At 41.7% G+C, this 19,142-nt stretch overlaps 1 protein-coding gene and 1 long non-coding RNA gene across 3 annotated transcripts in view; one reads left to right on the top strand and one right to left on the bottom strand.

The window, feature by feature from the left end:
• The window catches only part of LOC111923799 (uncharacterized), a 32,043-nt gene extending 16,329 nt beyond the window's left edge, over nucleotides 1–15,714 (top strand). For both annotated transcript variants that reach the window (XR_002861303.2, XR_002861304.2), the window contains exons 2-3: nucleotides 7,681–7,933; nucleotides 13,486–15,714. This is a non-coding gene — a long non-coding RNA (uncharacterized LOC111923799). The remainder of the gene's footprint in view (nucleotides 1–7,680; nucleotides 7,934–13,485) is intronic.
• The window catches only part of CRYL1 (crystallin lambda 1), a 50,365-nt gene continuing 43,338 nt past the window's right edge, over nucleotides 12,116–19,142 (bottom strand). Inside the window, exons 7-8 of the mRNA XM_086881893.1 lie at nucleotides 16,134–16,240; nucleotides 12,116–14,390 (exon numbers count right to left, since the gene is read on the bottom strand). Coding sequence (XP_086738019.1) covers nucleotides 14,277–14,390; nucleotides 16,134–16,240 — 221 coding nt within the window. The 3' untranslated portion in view covers nucleotides 12,116–14,276. The remainder of the gene's footprint in view (nucleotides 14,391–16,133; nucleotides 16,241–19,142) is intronic.

Genomic DNA, 19,142 nt, shown 5'->3' with positions numbered 1-19,142 from the left:
CAGAGTCGTTCTACCTGTAGGTTAAGTCAAGATAAGAACTTGCCTGATGGTTGCACACACAGGATTAGACAAAACCAATCCTTCACACTTGTTAAAAATCCACCAGGACTGTTGGCTTGAGATGGGGCTGAGCTGAAGGGGGGTCTGAGCCTCATGTGTCTTTTATCACAAAAGTTGATGGTGACCCTCTATCCCAATGGTGCACTCCCAGCTGGGAGAGTGGGAACAGAGGGTCAGCCTTACCAGCCAGGACGAGGGGTTTTGCCCCAGGTGGGCTTTTCACCTCAGGGCTGGCACTGTTGCAGCACCTGACTCAGGGGCACCTCTGCCTCTTCATGGCAGGCTTCAGTGTCACCCGCAGCACAAGGTTGCTGCTGGGTGCTGGTGGCATTGGGGGTGGTGGCTGCCCCTGGCAGCAGCCAGCCCACTGGGGGTTACATAAAGGCAGTGGAACACGTCTGCTCTGGGCCCAGGCAGTGAGGCATGCCGTGAGTGGATGACTAATGGCCCCACACTGGCCTACTTAGAGCTGGGGTGGCTTCGCTATCTGCTGCTCTGGTGGGTCCCCACAGCATTGATGGACAGGAGAGAAGGGCCAGGAGAGAAGGAGAGAACCTTCTCCTGGTGTGGAGGGCAGCTGAAAAAACCTCCCCTCACTCAAAGATGCTCAGTAGGGTTCACCCATTCATAGGTGAGGAGGGCTTAGATTTCACAAGAAAGAGATAATCAGAAAATACTGCTGCAGCATGCAATCCAGCACTTCTTGCACTTCTTCCACAGCACCTTCATATAGAACCTTCTTAAAAATTATTTAAAAATACCAAGCAAAGTTGAAGGCACAGCTATGCAATGCTGAACATGGATTTGCAGGATTTTATGAGTGTTGACTGATGATAGATACCCTCTTTTAAAAGTCAGGGCTGTGTCACCTGGAGAGTGTGAAGATCTCTGCAAACAGCACAGGCAAGCAGAAGAGGTCAAATCAAAACCAACTCCCACAGTGCTTTATTAATAAAAAGTCATATTAATGACTTTATATTAGAGCCAAATGCTCTAATATAAAGAACTAATTAAAAAGCCCTCCCAAACTATTTACAACAAATAGAAAGTGTTCTTGACAATGAAAGCTTCCATGATTTTTTATCCCAGACCTCTGACTCCCAGATGCTGGCAGTACTGGAGCAGTGCTAGGTGTGAGCATTAGCTTTCCCATCACATGGCTTCTGCAGCCTAGCCCAGGCAGAATCTGTCCTGCCCCACAAGAGCTGGAGTGTGCACAGGCCCTGATGGAGAGCATCTCTTGTGGATATTTTATGAGTTTGAGAGGCTCATGTGTCAAAGGGAACTCCCAGTAGAAAGCTATGCCCATAGACATGTTATTTTTAAAAGTTGAAAGCTACTTAATGTTTAACCCCTCAGTTCACCTCTCCCTTCAGGTCTGTACCTCTGGCATTAATGCAGCTATTGTTCAAGTGTTTAAACTTTCCTTGCTATCAATCAGCTCAGGAACTGTAAACACTCACAATTGTGGATCCATAATATCTCACTCTCCATCAGGTGTTAAGATGTTATGGGACAACTGCTGGGTTTTTTCAGCCTTTTGGACTCTTTTTTAGGCTTTATTCTTTATGGTGAGGCCATTGATGACAGCATCTGCTGCCAGCAGTGACACAGAGGAGTGCAGGGCTTATCCACCAGAGCAAAGGGGAGTGCTGCTCTAAATGGGGACGTGTTTGTGCCGCAGCAGTGGATATGCACAGGGAGTGAAGTTTTCCTTACAAACATGGGGCCAGGGTCTTGGCCATAGCTTGCAGCTGGCAGGGAACACACAGGTCCTGGCTTAGGAAGAGAGTAGGGAGTGGAGGATGACTCACAACCCAGCCCAGTCCTCCCTCCCTGCCAGCTACAAGTGCTGGGCAGCAGTTTTCAGGGAGGAAGAGAAGGACAAAGCCACTCATCATCCACTCTTGTGTTCTCCACTGATTCACTCTTTGCTCATCTAGACAGGGCTGAAAATAACAAAATGCAAAAGGAAGGGCAAGAGGTACAGGCAGCCCAGGTGGGAGGTCTGAGCGTGCCAGAGTTCGGCTGGGATCACCACTGAGCATAGTGTGGGCTGCTCTGGCATAGAAGCAAATGAGTCTGAGGACTGGGAAAAGACATGCATTATCTTCACTCATCTTAAAACAGAAGTGAGCATTCATATGGTGTGATTTAATAGAGGGTAAAGATGAATTAACTGGAGTGCAGGGTCCTGGTCTGGACATGGTACTTACAGACCTGGACAAAATGAGAAGCATTCAAGGAGCACAAGAATCAAGAGAATTATACACCAAAGGATTCAAAATGAAAAACATGGCTCATTTAGTCTAAGATAAGAATATTAGGAACAGAGACGGAAACAATCCCCCAACACATAAATCTTTCTTGAGGAGATGATTGTTTTATATTATCTGTGTAGACAAAGACATGAAGAAATCAATTTTCCTTCTGCAACAAAGAGTGCTTTGACAACCTACTAGGGAACATTTCCAAGATGTACCAGGTGTGGAGTGTGGGGAGAGGCTGCAGAATCCCTTTCCAGAAAGGTTTTTCAGGAGTCCTTAGAGAAACCTCGCTGTAATGTTTCCCTGCACTGAGTGCCTGTGGTGGGGGGTCCAGCAGGGCTCCCTGGCAGCGGGGTGTCTCAGTGCAGAGAGGGAACCCAGCAACCCTGCCAGCTCCCCTCATGATTTACATTTCATCGTCTCAAACGTGGCATTAAGTATTCTTGGCAAGAGTTGCGACTTGGCTTGAACAAGCATTTGATAAGATCCATAAAGCTAAACACAGATTACTGCTCTATAAGAAAGTGTTGAACAGCAAATATGTCTCACTTTCTATGATCTAAACCATGTTAATTCTCTAAGCACAATTCATAACACATCTGGAGCCAGCTATTTCCATCTACTTATAGACAGTGTTAAGTGAGCTACTGTTTTAATTTTGCTGAGCCAGACAGAGATAATACCCCCAGGAAACAGTTTAAGTTTGTAAAAAGTAAAAATGACAGTGTAGGTTGCTAAGTGATAATGATTTGCAAAACATAAATACTTTCACAAAGGAAGTGATTAATTCAAGACATTCTTTATATATCACTACTATAATCTTTTCAGCTGCAGCCCAATATGTACCTTTATCTCATGGCATACTCACTTTGTTTTACAGCCAATCCTTTTAATCTGCCCATTTTTTTCAAATTTACATCTTTAATTTACCCAGCCTTTTGCCTGCTGTAGCCACCCTCACTCCATGGAATGACACCCATTCCATGGACACGCAGGATCAGAGACATTTGCACTCAGACACCAAAGAGAGGTTCAAAGAATGGTTCCAGTGCCAGTGTACTGTCCAACACCAGTGGCTGAACAAAGCTCCATTTGTTGTCATCCATGGAGGACTTAGTGGTGCAGAGTCCATCTCCTGCAAACATAGTACCTATCTGTTAATTATTAATTCCTGCATGGCAGCATTCTGCCCTTTGCCTTAGATGAAGACACTGGAGAGGAGAAGCTGTGAATCTAAGATGGAAGGACTGATGCTTGCAGGACAATGGAGAGTGTTGTCACTAATTTAAATATATCTGCTATTTATACTGTCTTACATGCAGTCACCAAGGAACATTCAGATCTTCCTTGGAATATCTCTCCCAGCCCCTAAATGCCAAATTGCTGCTCAGGGAGATGAGAAGCACAGGAGCTCCACAACTCCTTGGCTCCATTAGTACTTGCCTCAGACAATGGCCCAAAGGTTCACTAATTCTTGAAAAACTATCAACAATCTTGTTGAAACCTTAATTTCATTTTATTACAGTGTGGGGTTTTTTTATGTGTCTGCATGACATTGTTTACCCTATAAAATGCTACCTCCTGAAGCAGATGTCTCTTGAAAGGAATGAGCATGACCAGCCCATGGCATCCCCAGCTCTCTGCCCAACTGTTGGGATTGACTGGCTCCTCCTTACTCACTGCTGCCTTTAAAGTGATGTGAATCCACTGACAGCAGCTTTCACCAAGGCTGCTTCCAATACTGACTCCCATATCTCTAAGGAAGCATTGAGGTGACCTTCCATAAAATCAGGAGAAGGCAATAACACCTGCTAGTCGGTACCTATTTACACTCTCCTGGTTTTGCACGTTCTTTCTGATGTTCCAGCAGCCTTTCCCCACTAGTTTCACATCCATGTCCTGTTTCCCTCTTCCGTTCTCTCATCTGTCAACTGCCGCAGCGCTGACAGTGATTTGTCCTTCCCTGGTTATATCAACATGCCTGTGTCTTAACTTTATTTCCTCTACAGCTTCCCCTTTCTAAAAGTTAGGAGTGCCTGTTCTTGTGATTTCTTCATTACTTGTGCAACGGGGATGTCCCAGAAGCTCTGACTTGCTCATACCCTTCTGGAAATTATCATATTATGTATTGTTTGTGTAGCTTTCCCATGTTGCCAAAGTGCCCTCCACCACTCTATCTTGGATTGCTTCCTTGAATATTTATCTTGTTCTTTACAGTAAATTTGGGGTTGGATTTTTTTGTGGTTTTGGTTAGTTTGTTGTTATTTTTCTTTTTTTTTCCATTGTACAATGACCTAAAATGCTCCCAAAATAACCCTTTGGAAACTGCATTCTCAGAGCTAGACTACTTATAGTGATCAAGTGTCACCCTACCTTTTTCTTCATCTTCCTCTCAGGTCTCTTTAGATAAATTAATTTGTGTCTGCATGAGCATTGGGCGTATGCTTGTATGAAGCATTAGGCCATGTTGTGTATTTTAAATGTTTCTAATTTGCATGTTTGTAGGGATCAAGGATTTCTGATTTGTACTAATTATATCTGCATCATCTCCAAGAGATGTGTAGCAATCCTTTCCTAAGAGAACTCAAAGACCTCTGCAACTGCTCTAAGTAACTTGTTCAGTTGCTTAACTTACACTCAGGAAGACTTTTTAAAAAAAATATAAGCTGTGGATCAAACTTGTATACTTGTATTTGCAGCTAGGCTGAGCCTCATACAACCTCGTAAAAGCTTGCAAAAATATTATTTAATCTATTTCATAAGCAGTGAGCCCAAGAGTGCAGATAAGTATGTGAAGATGGTCTCCATGGCCACAAAAGGAACAAAGCTCAAGACCAAGCAAACAGTTAAAATAACTGTCAGCCAAAATCATGGGCATCAGAAGGAAAAGATGTGGAAGGCTGAGCAGCAGGTGATAAATCCTGGTCTTGGGCTGACAGGGGATCGATCAGATCCCAGTCAAGATTTTTTAACTTGCCATGCCCAGGGCTGAGAACATGGCTTGAGCAAGGTGCCACCCTCAAATCAGGTTCCTGTGTAGCTCTTGCAGCCATTCCCTCTGCCATCCCCAATCCTCCTCCCCTGGGAGGGGGCCTGACCCACAGCACTGCCAGCCTCCACTGAGGGAAAAATGGGAATGCAAAGATGCAGCTGAGCATTAAGTAGGCTGGAAAATGAGGGAGACTGTAAGGGACCTCCAAACAAGCATGGATTAACAAAATTAGAAATATGGGGTAGAAGGGCAGGAACTGTATAAAGGTACAAATGCAAAAATAACACCAAAAAGGGCTGCTAGGAAAAGGCACAGAGTAAAAATAAACTGAGCGAGCCAGGACCATTGCCTGTCTTCCTGGGCCATGAAGGGAGATGCTGACACAGATCTGAGGAGCCCCCAGTTCAGCTTCCCTCAGTCTGGGCTGTGCTCACGGTGTTGTTCAGCCCTGTGCTATCTCTTGTGCTGTATATGAGATTATTGCCCAAGGTGAAAATATACTGTCATAAAATTCTTCCCTAATAAATATCCCTTCATTAAGTCAGCTTGCATTTTAATTGTAGAGACTATACTTTCTCCACCCAGTTACTGTGGTTTTCCCAGGTAAGTAAACTGGGGATTTTAGCCAAGGGTGGAATTGTGTGAACTGTAGCTGGTTCCATTCCAAACCTTAACAAAAGTAGAAGCATGTATTAGGCATTTCATAATTTCCTCATAAAAGGAATAAAGAAAAAGGAAGAGCTGTCGCAGATTTGCCACAAGAGCTTCCTCCAGGCAAAATTTTTGGATATACCACTAAAAATACGTGAAAATAATAGTTCAAGTAACAAAAATAGTAAGGTCTCCTTGAGAAAACCATGACTGTAAGAGTCTGTAAGGCCAAACAGGCCTGGAAACAAGCAAAAATGTATTTCATTGCTAGGGAATAGAAAGAAAGAATATGAAGTGAGAGCTGGAGGCAATGAGGGTGCAGAAAAGCTACATCAGTGAGCACTGGTACATCCAACACACATCACCTGCGTGGGGTCTCTGCTTCTCAGGGAGGATGCAAGGAGTTGAAAAGGCAACAGGCAGGAGCCAAGGGTTGGAAGAGCTGCCCTGTGAGGCTGAAAAAGGAATATAATGTCCCACATTACAGGGACTGTGCTGACCACAAGGGTCCTGCTTCTACTGCCCTGTGCCTTCCAGGTCCTGGAAATCCCTATGGTCTAAAAAGGCCTTCTGCCAATAACTTTGTTTTAAGGATCAACCAGTAGTTGATCACCAATGATCTCAGCAAGTTGACAGAGAAATACTGAGTCAGATATAAAATAGGGAGCAGCTTCATCTTGGAACCTATCATGAGGTTAAATTGGAGAAGTTAAACATTGCTGTCAACAGAGAGGATTAGAAAAAGGCTGTGCTTGGCACTCCTGCACCTGCAGCACACAGCACTGTCCTAGGAGAAATGTGAGTCAGAGGAGATTCTGCCAATGGGCAGCTGGGCTGTGCCTGGGGAACTGCAATGGGAATGTCCAAAACACACCCTTGAGACACCAGCCATGATGAAACAGGGTCCAGATGGCCAGATCTAGAGTTTGGATCCAACCTACTGAGATGGCCAGATCTAGAGTTTGGATCCAACCTACTGAGTGAAAATAATCAGTATTCATCACAAAGGGTTTGCTTGTAGAGGCTGGAGTGGGAGGTTGGTACAACATCTGGGTAGCATTTAATCCCCATGTGTAGCTTTGAAATTAAAGATGATCCTCTCAGCAGCTGAAAAGCATCAGTAATAAAGGGCCACAGAAGAAACTAATGTGGAAAGAGAGCTGAATGGTGAACAGACAATTCAAAGGAAGTTGTATTTATTTTTCCTAAAAAAAAGGAAAAATAAATACAACGAAGTACAGAATATACCCATATGGCTACTTTGCATGGAAATCATGCAAAGTATCATAAATTTAAAAAAAATGGCTGGTAAATACAAAGTTTTTCTTCCCTCAGAGAAACTTCTTGAGGAAATGCACACTAAAAGGATGAGAAGAAATGAGAATAACACTGTTCCAGTGCCACTATTGAAAATAAGCTCACTGAGTGTTGCCAAAAGTAAGGGACAGCTTACTTAAGTGGTGTTAATGCTAAACAAACCAGTCTTCCCATGTTAGCTGGGTTTTATTCAGTTCTGGTCTTTGTGCTGTCCTCTTATAAACAAGATGATCATGTGTTCTAGAAGTGTTTCAACATTGCTTTAATTAGGCAGCTTACAAATTATCTGGTTTTTAAATGACTCATAAATCATGAGTATGGTCATGTTAAAGCCCTCCTTGTAGGCTCTAACAGCCAGTGGTGATCACCTCTACCTTTCAACACAAATTTCAGAACCTCTGACACGACCACCAGAGGAAGGTCCTGCAACTACACACGTCTTGGCAAAGAGCCCCCGTGCTGCTGACAGATCAAAATTTACGTCATGGAAAGCTCTCCAGCTTTCCTCAGACTGAAGTAATGCCATCAGGTAGATGGCAGCTGGCAGTAACCCACATCAGCAAAAATCAGAAAAGCTGCTGCGGGGATCACAGAAAAGAGCATGGACCAGTACAGCACCATGGCAGATGGGTATCAGCTATCACAGGTAAACTATCTTGGAAGGAAAAAATTGATTTTATAGGTGAATAGTCCAAGTTTGCTATCCTGGAAAATGGGTAAATGAGAATGAGCTATTAACATCCATTTCCAGCTCTGCAACAGGTTGTGGCTGCCTTCCCAGGAGCTGGGCAGACTGGCCTATACTGGCAGTACAGCCAAAAGCCCTTTGCTACTGAAACAGGGCAGCAAGCCATGCTGGAGGCCAGCACAGAATGACCTGGCCTAAGAAACAGAACAAACCCCAGGACTGTGAGCGAGGCTTCCCACGTTGCCTGTTTACTGACCAGCACGGTCACCAGCACGGCAAGCAGCAGCGTGTCGGAGCAGAGTGCTTTTGGTGACAAACTCACCCACAGCTCACAGGAGAGGTGGCAGCTGGAAACGACACTTTGTTTTGCTCTTTATAGGCTTGGGGACACGACTGCCAACAGGGTGGACATGACAGTAACTACCTTAGGCTACAGCCAGTGACCACTGTCTGGGCAGTTGTTACAGTATGTTTTATAGCAGCACACTCCAGAGGAGTCTGGACTAGTTTTTTAAGAAGATACTTGAAACCAAAAGCTATATTCAGATGCAGTAAGCACTGTTTACGTAGTGCAACAAACATGCACCTACCTCACTTTTACTGATGATTAAATATATTTGCATTAATCCCTACTTACTGGTTTTCCCTTATAATAAACTATTAGGACACTAAGATCAGATTAAATCTGATTTTATTTGTCATAATATAAATAATACCTGCATCTTCATAAAAAAATTGCAATTTTTTTCTCTGCAGTTTTATCCTTATTTTTAATAGCTTTTGTTTTGTAAACAACACACTGGAGTAGTATGAGATGTCTCAGCAGTTGAAGCTATTATTCAGACTTCTGTAATCACCCTTTACTATGCAGTGATACAGATACTGATAGAGGGGAGATGATGTTTGTAGTTAACTTTTCTTTCTAAAGAAGGAAAATCAAAAGCAAATGGAAACATTTATGGTTTGTAGAAATACAAAATGTGACTTTAAGCTACTCTGTAAACTTCAGTACAACATGGACAACAAGCACTGCTCGTTCCATGAAATCACCTGGCTATGCAATTTGCTGTCTCCAGTAGCCCGTGTGTTTGAAATGGCACAATTACATCTTTCCATTAATGGCACGATTACATCTTTCCATTACCACATGGCTTTGAAATGGCATTGCTGAGTAATATCAGAAAATCTGGTTTTGTGGTTGCAAGGTGCTCTGGAATGTGGAAAACTACACGCTTCTGTGACTGCTGCCCTTGTGTTATACTGGCAATTCCAGAAATATGTTTTTAACTGCACAGAAATACTTTCTAAATTACTACCAAGGATTTACTATGCAATTTCACCCCATTAACTAGGGCTTATTAAAAAAAAAAACCAACAAGCTCCACATCAACACAGCTTGCAATAAAGCTGACTCATAAACAACAACCTCATTCTTTCAGCAATATCAGAGTTACTGAGAGGATTTTCCAGCCTCATCACTTTCTCCTTGGGCTGCCAAAAAATGCCTCCATTGTATTCCTTAGGAGCATTACCTGTTTAAGCAGATCAAGAACAAGCAACCATGGCTTGATGTGGAAAGTAGGTACCGTTATGGTATTGGAAAAGTTAGAGCAAGATCTAATGGTAAAGTTTAAACACAATGCAAATGGGAAGAAGGGTTTTCATAGCGTTTTAAAATAACAGAGCCTTTTTAATGTTTTCTACTGGCAAACATCTCCATTATGATGACACAGAGATGTTGGACCCTTGTGGAGGCTTTGGGCAGCCTGTTGAAACTACAACAGTGTCATTATCTAGGCTTAAGCTAAACAGATCAAGTATCCAATTTAGGGCAAATTTACAGCTCTTATTGTATAGAATCTTCTAAAAAAAGTAAGTTCAGCATAAAGCTTTCCTGTATCCACATAAAACTATGGAATCTTAAGTTAACTTCTCCATGTTAGATTATATTCTACCCACAGATAAACAGAAATAGGTTTCTGGATGATTCTGCAGCTTACACATCTCTGCTTCTTGTGAAAACAGATGTGAAATCGAAGTAGCTGGAAGGAGTCTACCAAACCACATGTTAAAATCTCCATTTCACACCCACATTCAAGAAGAAATCTCATACACACTGAGTGCTGTTTTCTTCCAAGCATCTTTCCATTTAAATGTCTGATGGAGAGCAATCCATCCTTCCAGCCCCTTTTTAAGAGCATTTCTTGGAATATGTTAAGAAAATAAATTATACTGCTCCATAGAAAACTAGAACACTGCTAGTTTCTTATGACCACCCATTTGTAATATAAGCAAGAGATTTGTGTAGCCTTTTTAAAGAAGGTTCTACCCAAAAGTTAACTAGAACAGATACCAGTTCATAGGTAACTTCCTGTAAGTGATGTACTCTAAGCTGCACCCCTGCTTAGCTCTGAATAACATGCCGAAGGAAGGAACTCCTTTCTCTTTCTGAAATCACAGAAAATAACAGAAAAAAATACTTGTTTTTTTGCCTGGTACATACAAAGCCTTGCCAAATCAAATGTGAGTTTTTCCCTGGGGTCAGTTTTTGTCTTTCCACTCTGCAATAACACCCACACATGCATGACACCACACACACACTCACACTGAAGCTTGAGGGAACCAAGCAGATGAGCAGGCAGCTGGAGCAAACATACTCATTTACACTTGTTTGTTCTAACTAGATCCAAATTAATTTGTGAAACATTCCCTTTGGGCCTGGTGGGCTGCTGAAAGCAGAAGACCATTTAGTTTTCCTCCTGATACTTGCAATAATTGTTAGGTTCACATCTGCTGGGCTCCTCACAGAGAGCTCCTGTCCTCCATATCTTCATCCCTGCAAAGGCACCACAGTTAGAAAGGTTCTCAAACACCTTTTTATAATTCCATACTATGGCAATGCAATCCTGACATGGAACTATACATAGCACTGGCAGCAGATCTCATCTTTTGAGAAACTGAGACTGACAATGACATCACTTCGTCTCAAAATTATTTTTTTCTGTTTTTATACAAGCACCACAAGCACTTCTCCTGCTTCCCCAATGAAGCACAGTTCACTCTTTGCCTAAAAGCTTGTCTATATAGGATAACACAGTTTAATACCATTCCAACTAGATAAGAATACAATCAGAAAAATGCTCACATTTTAACTTTCAAACTTATCATGACTTAACAGATGAATAGGGAAACAACAACAGAATAGGGAAAGTAAATTAATATAGCTGCTTTGCAAGCTGCACACTACTCCATTATACTCAAAGATTTAGGAAATAGAGGTATTGGAGACTTCTCTCAGTGAAGCAATTGAGTATCTCCCTGCATCTGTTTTTTCTTCCTATCTGTAGATGGTTTCTTTTTAATGGCATTAAATCGAAGGCTTTGGTATGAACCTATTGGACACTGCTTCCAATAAGCAGCAGTAACTTACAGAAAAATACATACAATGAGGAAAATAATAAATATCAAATTGGTGAAACAGAGAAAAACACAGTGCAACAAAGACAGCCTTAGAAAATTCTATAGGTGTAATCTGAATAAAAAAATACAGGATTTTAAAATATGCAATTGTGTAAAAATGAAACCACAAGATAAATTATTCCAAAACAACTTATAGTTTACCATAAAATAGTTACTTGAACATTTAACTACTGCTCATTCTATTGACAGACAAACAAATTAAATATTTGACTGCATCTGGAACAACATTTCTAATGCAAAATTATCCAGAATCAAATAAAACTTGAAATCAGGAAATTCAAACCAGGAGGAAGCTTAGGAGGTCTCTGCTGTAACCTCCTGCTCACAGCAAGTCAGCTTTGAGGTCAGACCAGGCTACTCAGGGCATCATCCAGTCAGGACTTGAAAACCTGCAGGTTGGAAGACTACACCACCTCTCTTGACAACCTCTGCCTGACTAATCCTCATGAGGCAAAAGGTGTCTCCTGGAGGCTGGAACTCCTATGCAAATGTCAGCTCAAATACACTTTTTATCAAGAACCTTCACCCTCCTCAACTTACAGCTGTAAACCTGTGTGGGAGCTGATGCTCCAAGGTGAGATCTGCTGTAACCCTGTGGAGCTCACTGTACAGAAATGCTCTGTCTCTAAAGCATCAATCACACTGGAGCACACAAGTAAATACCTTCCTCATTAAAATATTTATTAATAAGCAAATAATAAAGACAGAAGCAAATATTTCATGACATGATCAAGTTTTTAAAAAATCTCAGAGTAAACAAAAGCACTGCAAGCTAATTAGTTATAACAATGTGATATGCCCACAAGAAAACAGGTCAAATCTTTAAAGTAATCAGAACCTTCTTCAGCCTTGTCTGAAATGCAAAACCATACACAAAATGAGGAAATCGACCTCATAATTAATTTACTATTGCTTAGTAAGGCCTCAGGAATGAGGTCTGACCTCTCAGACATCAAAATGCAGGTTGAGCCAGTCACTGTGGCAATAAAAAACAAGAGAAGAAACATGAAAATTTTAAGTCTGTATTGGGATAAAGTAATTATTTGAGCTTACAAATTTCCTGTTCACTCCACTGGTTAGAAAGAAGCACAGGACAATCTCTGCACTATGCCTCCCATCCTATGTTTTACATCCAGAGATGTTATTGGCCCAGCACTTGTGTCAAGCTATACAAATTATCTTAAGTCTCTTTTACTGTGACCTAAGCACAAATAAGTGGGCTTGGTATGTTCATGCAGACATTTCTGCTAAGCTCAAAATGGTAACTAGTAAAGTTACAGCTTTACTAAAGAACAGCTTGTTTGTGTACTGCATCCTCTGTAAAACACACATGAGAATTAGCAGAATGACAGCTTAAAACTTCTGCATGTGTACTGTGAAGTTACACGACCAGCTAGCACAAATCCAGAACTGCATAACTCAGGCAGGCTGAGTGCAATGCCCTGTTTCAAGTTATTCCTACCATCTGCATTAACAGTAATGCTCCAAGGTTCCAGCTAAGATCAAAGTCCAACTATATTACAGAGTACAGATGTTCATAGTAACACTTTGCAGTGGACCTATGTGCACCATAGTGTACTTTGCAAAACGTGCCACTGCAGCCCCTGAGGTTGATCCTACTTCCAGGTGTATCCTGTGTTTTTCTGTGTGGAGATGTTGTATCTCCTGAGGGAAGGGCAGCAGCAAAGCATAAATGCTCCATCTTAGCCACTGCATCTTTCCCTCTGTAGGGGACCAGAAGAGCAGACTGTAGAATCATCAATTGGCTTGGGTTGGAAGGGACCTTAAAGATCATGTAGCTCCAACTCAGATATCTGGGTTCCTTCAGCTACAGCTGTTACATTCACTACAGCTGAGTCCTAAAGAAGCAAATCTTGCTTCAACCAATGTATAAAACACACGTAGCAGCAGAGAGCTGAAGTGGTTTTCCAAGATCATTCGGAAGGTCGTGGAGAAAGCCCAGACAGATGCATTACACCATACTGTCTCCCAAACCAGCTACTAAATCCAGATCTCTTTATTTCTCACAGACAGGTCATAAACTTGGGCACATACTTATGCAGCAATGCCGAGAGCCAGCACCAAACATCAGTGAGCAAGTGCATGGTCTTGAAGACCAAGTAGATCTCTGGTAAGTCTTACAGAACCAGGGCAAGAGGATGAAGGGGGAATTCTGCTCTATTTACTCACATTTAGATCACCATACAGGTACAGAAGTGCCAAGGGGAGGGAAAGGAGGAGCAGTTCTTTCCCCTGCATTGGGAAACAGTAACAGATATGAACTGAAGTGACCCTTAACTACTGCTGAGGTCTCAGCTCACTGTGGGGTGAATCCACGCTTTGCTCAATACAACCTTCTGCTATCAGCACTCACTGCTTTACAAATTAACCTCACTGTCACAGTGACTGGCAGCGGGGGAGGGCTTATTTTCTCCAGTGACAAACAGCTGATGTTTGCCTGTTTCAGATCCCTGTGTTAGCAAATATTGTTCAAGTGCTGAATTCCTAAGCAAGCTGAAAAATGCATTATTTAAAACGTAATTGTGTTCCTGCATTGCACAGTATCAATGTCGCTAAAGCTACTTAATGCTTACACATCTAATGCATTTGTATAGTCATTTGATAAATTTTAACTGAACTTTTTAATAACTGTTTCTAGTCATTCATGAATTTGGCAAATTTGGACCAAATGTTTCATTGGTCTCCATGTGTCTATATCATTGGTTGCCCATTCAGTCTCTTCTTCTGCATGACCAAAAATTTATGTTTTTTTATGGAAATCCGCTCTTCATTTGGTCTCTCCTGTTAGATAAGGTGCACCTCAGTCAGATTTCATTTGTGTTTTCAGTTTGGCAAGACCAGTGAGACATTCATCTCTCCATTTTCTCCTGGCATCCAGGGCCTTTGGAACAACTGGAATTTTTTCAGACAGTGCCTGGAAGAGAAAATTTAACATGACTAAAGTCACTGTCCACACAACCTATAATTTAGGCTATCACAAGAAATAAGTCACTAATTTCACCAATTCTGTACATGAGCAACTGGAAAGGAACCAACCTGTATGGGAATAAAAATGCTCCCACTTGGATAAGGTTATCCTGAATGTGGCAATGAACATGACTACAGAAAAAACAAAGAATCAGCCTCTTCCCTCATTTTGCTCCACCCACTCACTGTCCAGTCTCTGATGATAATCTTTTAGTAAGTAGAAAGGAGACTACCTGGCCATTTATGTTGCTGAAAACGTGTTCTGAACCAGATTCTTTTGTGTGGTTCCCCATAAATGCAGTGAGTGATCTCATGTTTATAAAAACATTTTGTGTTAAGAATACCAGTTATAGTAAAAGTGACAGGGGAAGACATATAGCAAACCCAGGGGAAAAAAAGGATTTCTGAGCGAACAATAGAAGTTGTCTTAGAAGTGCCAAGGGAAAAAAAGTTGTTTTGAGAGTGCAGATAGACACCATAAGGTCATCTTTGCCAAAATAGGACCTGAGGTCTCAGGCTTAAAAGGCAAGTGTTGAGAAACTGGGTAAAACCTGGACCTACTACTAACAACTGGCAAGCTGCAGTCACTCCAGAAAAAAATCAGAGGGAGGGATGGAGGAATAAGATAAGAAATTTGTGTTTAATGATTTACTTTAACACAGCATCTCTGCAAGCCCAAATTTGCCACTGAAGACTGAAGATAATAAAGAGACACAGAAGCAGATGTTGCAGTGAAATCCAGCCTTCTGTAAAGAAAGCCAAATTGTTTCATACCAATTAAAAGCTTCTGATTGTGAATGACTCCAAAATTATTATTGATCATTATTATAAGCAGTCTATGTTGTTTAAGCATAGAAGAATCTATTTGCTCAAAATGCATTAACATAAACAGGAACACAAAATGCTGTCTTCCAGACAGACTGCCTCCATACTTGGAATTAATCTCTGACAGCTGATCAGAAATTATTCAACCTCTACACTTGTTCTTCAGGAATAATTAAAAAAGGCAGAGGAATAATTTGAAAAGGCAGAGTTAGGAAATGACAATACTTCAGTTGATTCCTGTCAATTCAAATTGACTACATAGTGAATATAAACAAATTGTGGGCTTAGAAATGTTAATGCATAAACTAGATCCCAATCTAGAACAGCACTTAAACACATTTTATCTTTAAACATGCAAGTAACCTTACTGGACTGCCCACATGCTTATCTTAAATGTGTGTTTGCACACATTGAAAACTGGAACTCTGGTTTGTAAAGTATAAAAAGAACACCCAGAAGAAAAAAAGCTACAAGCTTATGCAGGAAGACGGAGCAGGAGGAAGACACAGGATGAATATTCATGTAAGAAAGGAGGCTGAGCACAATACAATGAGAGAAGGGAAGTGGTAAGGAATAGTATCGAGGATTAAAAGCTAATAACCCACAGCTGTTAGCAGCTGACTCCACTGTTTAGTAATAATGTTACTGGCAATAATGTGACTGCTACGTCATTTTCCCATGATGTCCAAGTGCTTTCAAAAGGGACTCACAGGCATGCTGTACTGATTTTTTCCCTTAAAGTACACATTCACACAATAAATACAGACTACAGATACCTCCAGCAGTAAACTGAAATACAAATGTTAAAATAAAAACTAACGTTTTTTGTTCTGAATGTCGCTGTTTTTATCAACTCCATATTTACCTGATTGACTTTCTGCACAGTTTCACCTGAAAATTCTGGAACTGGCCCAAAGGTGTTCAGAACAAGTCTCATTCCTCCAGCATATCTTTCACAATAATTTGAAATACCTGAAAATAAGAGTGAAAAGTTACATTTCAACAGAAATTCCTAGCTTAAGTCAGTAAGGCTGCCTGTGCTTAAGCATTGTTTTAAATCAGAGACCCAAAAAAATAGTCTGCTCTTATGATTAAGATACCTAATTGTCATCAAGGAAAAATGGATTCTATCCACCCCATTTCCATTTAGGTTCATGAAAAAATTATTTAGGATGCAGCTGCATTGTAAAATGAACAAATGTCACACACCAGCAGGCAATGCTGTGTGAGGGTGTAGTGCACAACCACAAATAAATCTGCTTTGCTACTTGTGACCAGAAAGCTTCCCTGACCAGGGTCCATGAGGAGAGTGCTCTCACCTCTCCTCCCAAGCAGTGTGTGTTGTATCTTGAAGCATTCCTGTCATCATTTTTATTTATTAACCTGGAGTGTATGAAGAACAACATGGCTTGGGGGAAAGTGTCAAAGGCATGGAGACACAGGTGGCCCCCAGTGAAGGAAAAAGGCTAAAGGAGGAAGAGATGGATCTTGCAGATCAGTATCTTGCAACCCCAAACTGTGGTTAGAGACAGAGATTTGGCTTTTATAACCCCCTCTGATGGTTGAGCACTTCTAGGGGGAGACAGGATTCACCTGACAAAGCAGAGAAAAGGCATCTTTGACAAAAGCCAGGCCCATCTGGAGAGAAAAACTTTACATCAGGATGTAAACTGTGGTGTGTGGGGATGTGGGGATGGCTCACACAACTGAAGAGATACACACTGCAGGAAAGACAAGGAAGAGGCTTTATCTCTATTATGTCTATTTATTATCTCTATAATGGGGCAGCTCAGATCTGTGGAGCTATTCCATGGGAAGGGTGACTGGCTGAGTGAGAGCCTGTGGACAGGCCTGTAAAGCACAGCATCCTCCAAGGGCAGGAACAGTCCATCCTGATATTCAGGGAGACAAGCACATGTATCAAGAGATTTGCTTGGAAGAACTCCAGTGCCAAAAGGTGTCATACAGCAGTGGAAGCAGGGACAGGCTGTAAAGAAGAAATTAAAAAACACCACCTAGGCATGTAGGAATGGTGTCAGGAAAACCAAAGATCAGCTCCAGTTGAAACTTGCAAGGATGTCAAGGGCAACAAGAAGGACTTCTACTGTTAGTAATAGCCCTTATTGTTACTAGCATGCCCTTGCAAGTCTGCTTTCTACAGTACTTCAAACATTAAGTCAGTCAATGCACCAATGTCATCATGAGATCTTCAGATGACTGAAGGCAAATATTGCACCCATCTTTTAAAAAGGTAAAAAAAAAAAAATCTGGGATACTACAGGTCAGTCAATCTCTCTTCTGTCCCTGAGAAAATCAAGGAGCAAGACCTCTTGAAAGAAATTCCTGGACACAGGAATTAGAGTGTAATTGTGACAATCAGCACATCGTCTCCAGTGGGTACACCATGGTGTAAATCATATCTAACTGACCTTGTTGCCTTCTGTGATTAAATAATTGTTTGTGAAAAACAGAAAAGTAGTAGATATAATTTACCTCAACTTTAGAAAGGCATTTGACATGGTCTTTCACGACATTCTTGTATCAAAGTTAGGACATTAGGGTCTATCTGTTTGGATAACTAGATGGACAAAAAATATGTTGGACACATAGGCTCAGAGGTAGTGGTTAATGGATTAAGCACTGCAGGACAGCAAAAATGGAGTATTGCAGGAACCTGTCCTGAGACCTGTACTGCTTAACAAAACACTTTTTCACATTTGTGAATAGTATCAAATTGGGTAAGAGTGGGAGCTAGAGGGGCATTGACCAGCTGATACATTGAAGGGCAGGACTGCCCTTAGAAAGATTGGAGGAATGAGCCAATATAAAACTTTAACAAGGACAAACAAGATACTGCACCTCAGAAGGAAGAGCTCCTTGTAACAACACAGGCTTGTGAAATCCAAGAACTCTTGGTAGTGGCAGGCAGCAAGCTGCACGTGAACCAACAGTGTGCCCTGCCAGTAAAGAGGGCCTAGACTTTATCAACAGATTGAAGTGAATTAACAGCAGACTGAAGGAAGCGATTAACTACCTTTACTCAGCACTCATTAGACTGCATCCAGAATAGTGCATTCAGTTTGGAACTCCCCAGTACAAAAAAAACACTGACAAAAAAGAACAACTTCAGCAGAAGCCACCAAAACAGTTGGGCCAGTAGCACTTGTCCTGTGAGAAGAGGCTGGGGGATCTGAGTTCGTCCAGCCTGCAGGAGAGATGGCTTTAGGGGAACCTACCAGCAGCTCCCCAGTGCTGCAGCAAAGCCTGTGGGGAGGTCAGTGAGCACACTGATCAGAGCCAGGCTCTTTATGGTTGTTGGACAGCAGAAGGACGAGGGATAACAGGCACAATTTGATATGAGGGGTTCAGACTAGACACTCAAGCACTGGCACAGGTTTGCCCACAGAGGTTGTGCAGTCTCCACCTCTGGGGTTTTTGAAGACTGTATGAAACCCTGAGAGCTTGGTCTGACCTCAGGACCTTCACACAGGATCTGTGAAACTCTTAAACAAATGAGAGAACCTGAGAACCAGCTAACTGGTAATAACAGGTAAAATGGCAGTCAAGTAGACCTTAGCTGAATTACAGAAAGGTCCAGCTTCCATCAGCTTCAGTAGGTATATCAAAACAATTATTGTTGATGCACTAGAGAGTATGAAATCGTACGTGCACCAAAAAGAGAAGTTAGTCACTTAGCCATACATGTCTAGTAGATATTTTAATGCTATTAACTACCACATAATCAAGAAAGCATAAGGCAGCCTTTCCCAATCAGGATGTCAGGAACTACACCACAACAGTAAATGAGCACTGCTTGTCTGGCAGTAAGCAGCTGATACTGATAAAATCACAGAAACACAGAATCAAGTAGGTT

This window comes from Cyanistes caeruleus, chromosome 3 (genome assembly GCF_971803275.1).
Source record: "Cyanistes caeruleus chromosome 3, bCyaCae1.hap1.1, whole genome shotgun sequence".
Classification (NCBI taxonomy): Eukaryota; Metazoa; Chordata; class Aves; order Passeriformes; family Paridae; genus Cyanistes; species Cyanistes caeruleus.
Note: the sequence above shows the minus strand (reverse complement) of the source record. Positions and strands in the feature narration are given on the sequence as shown.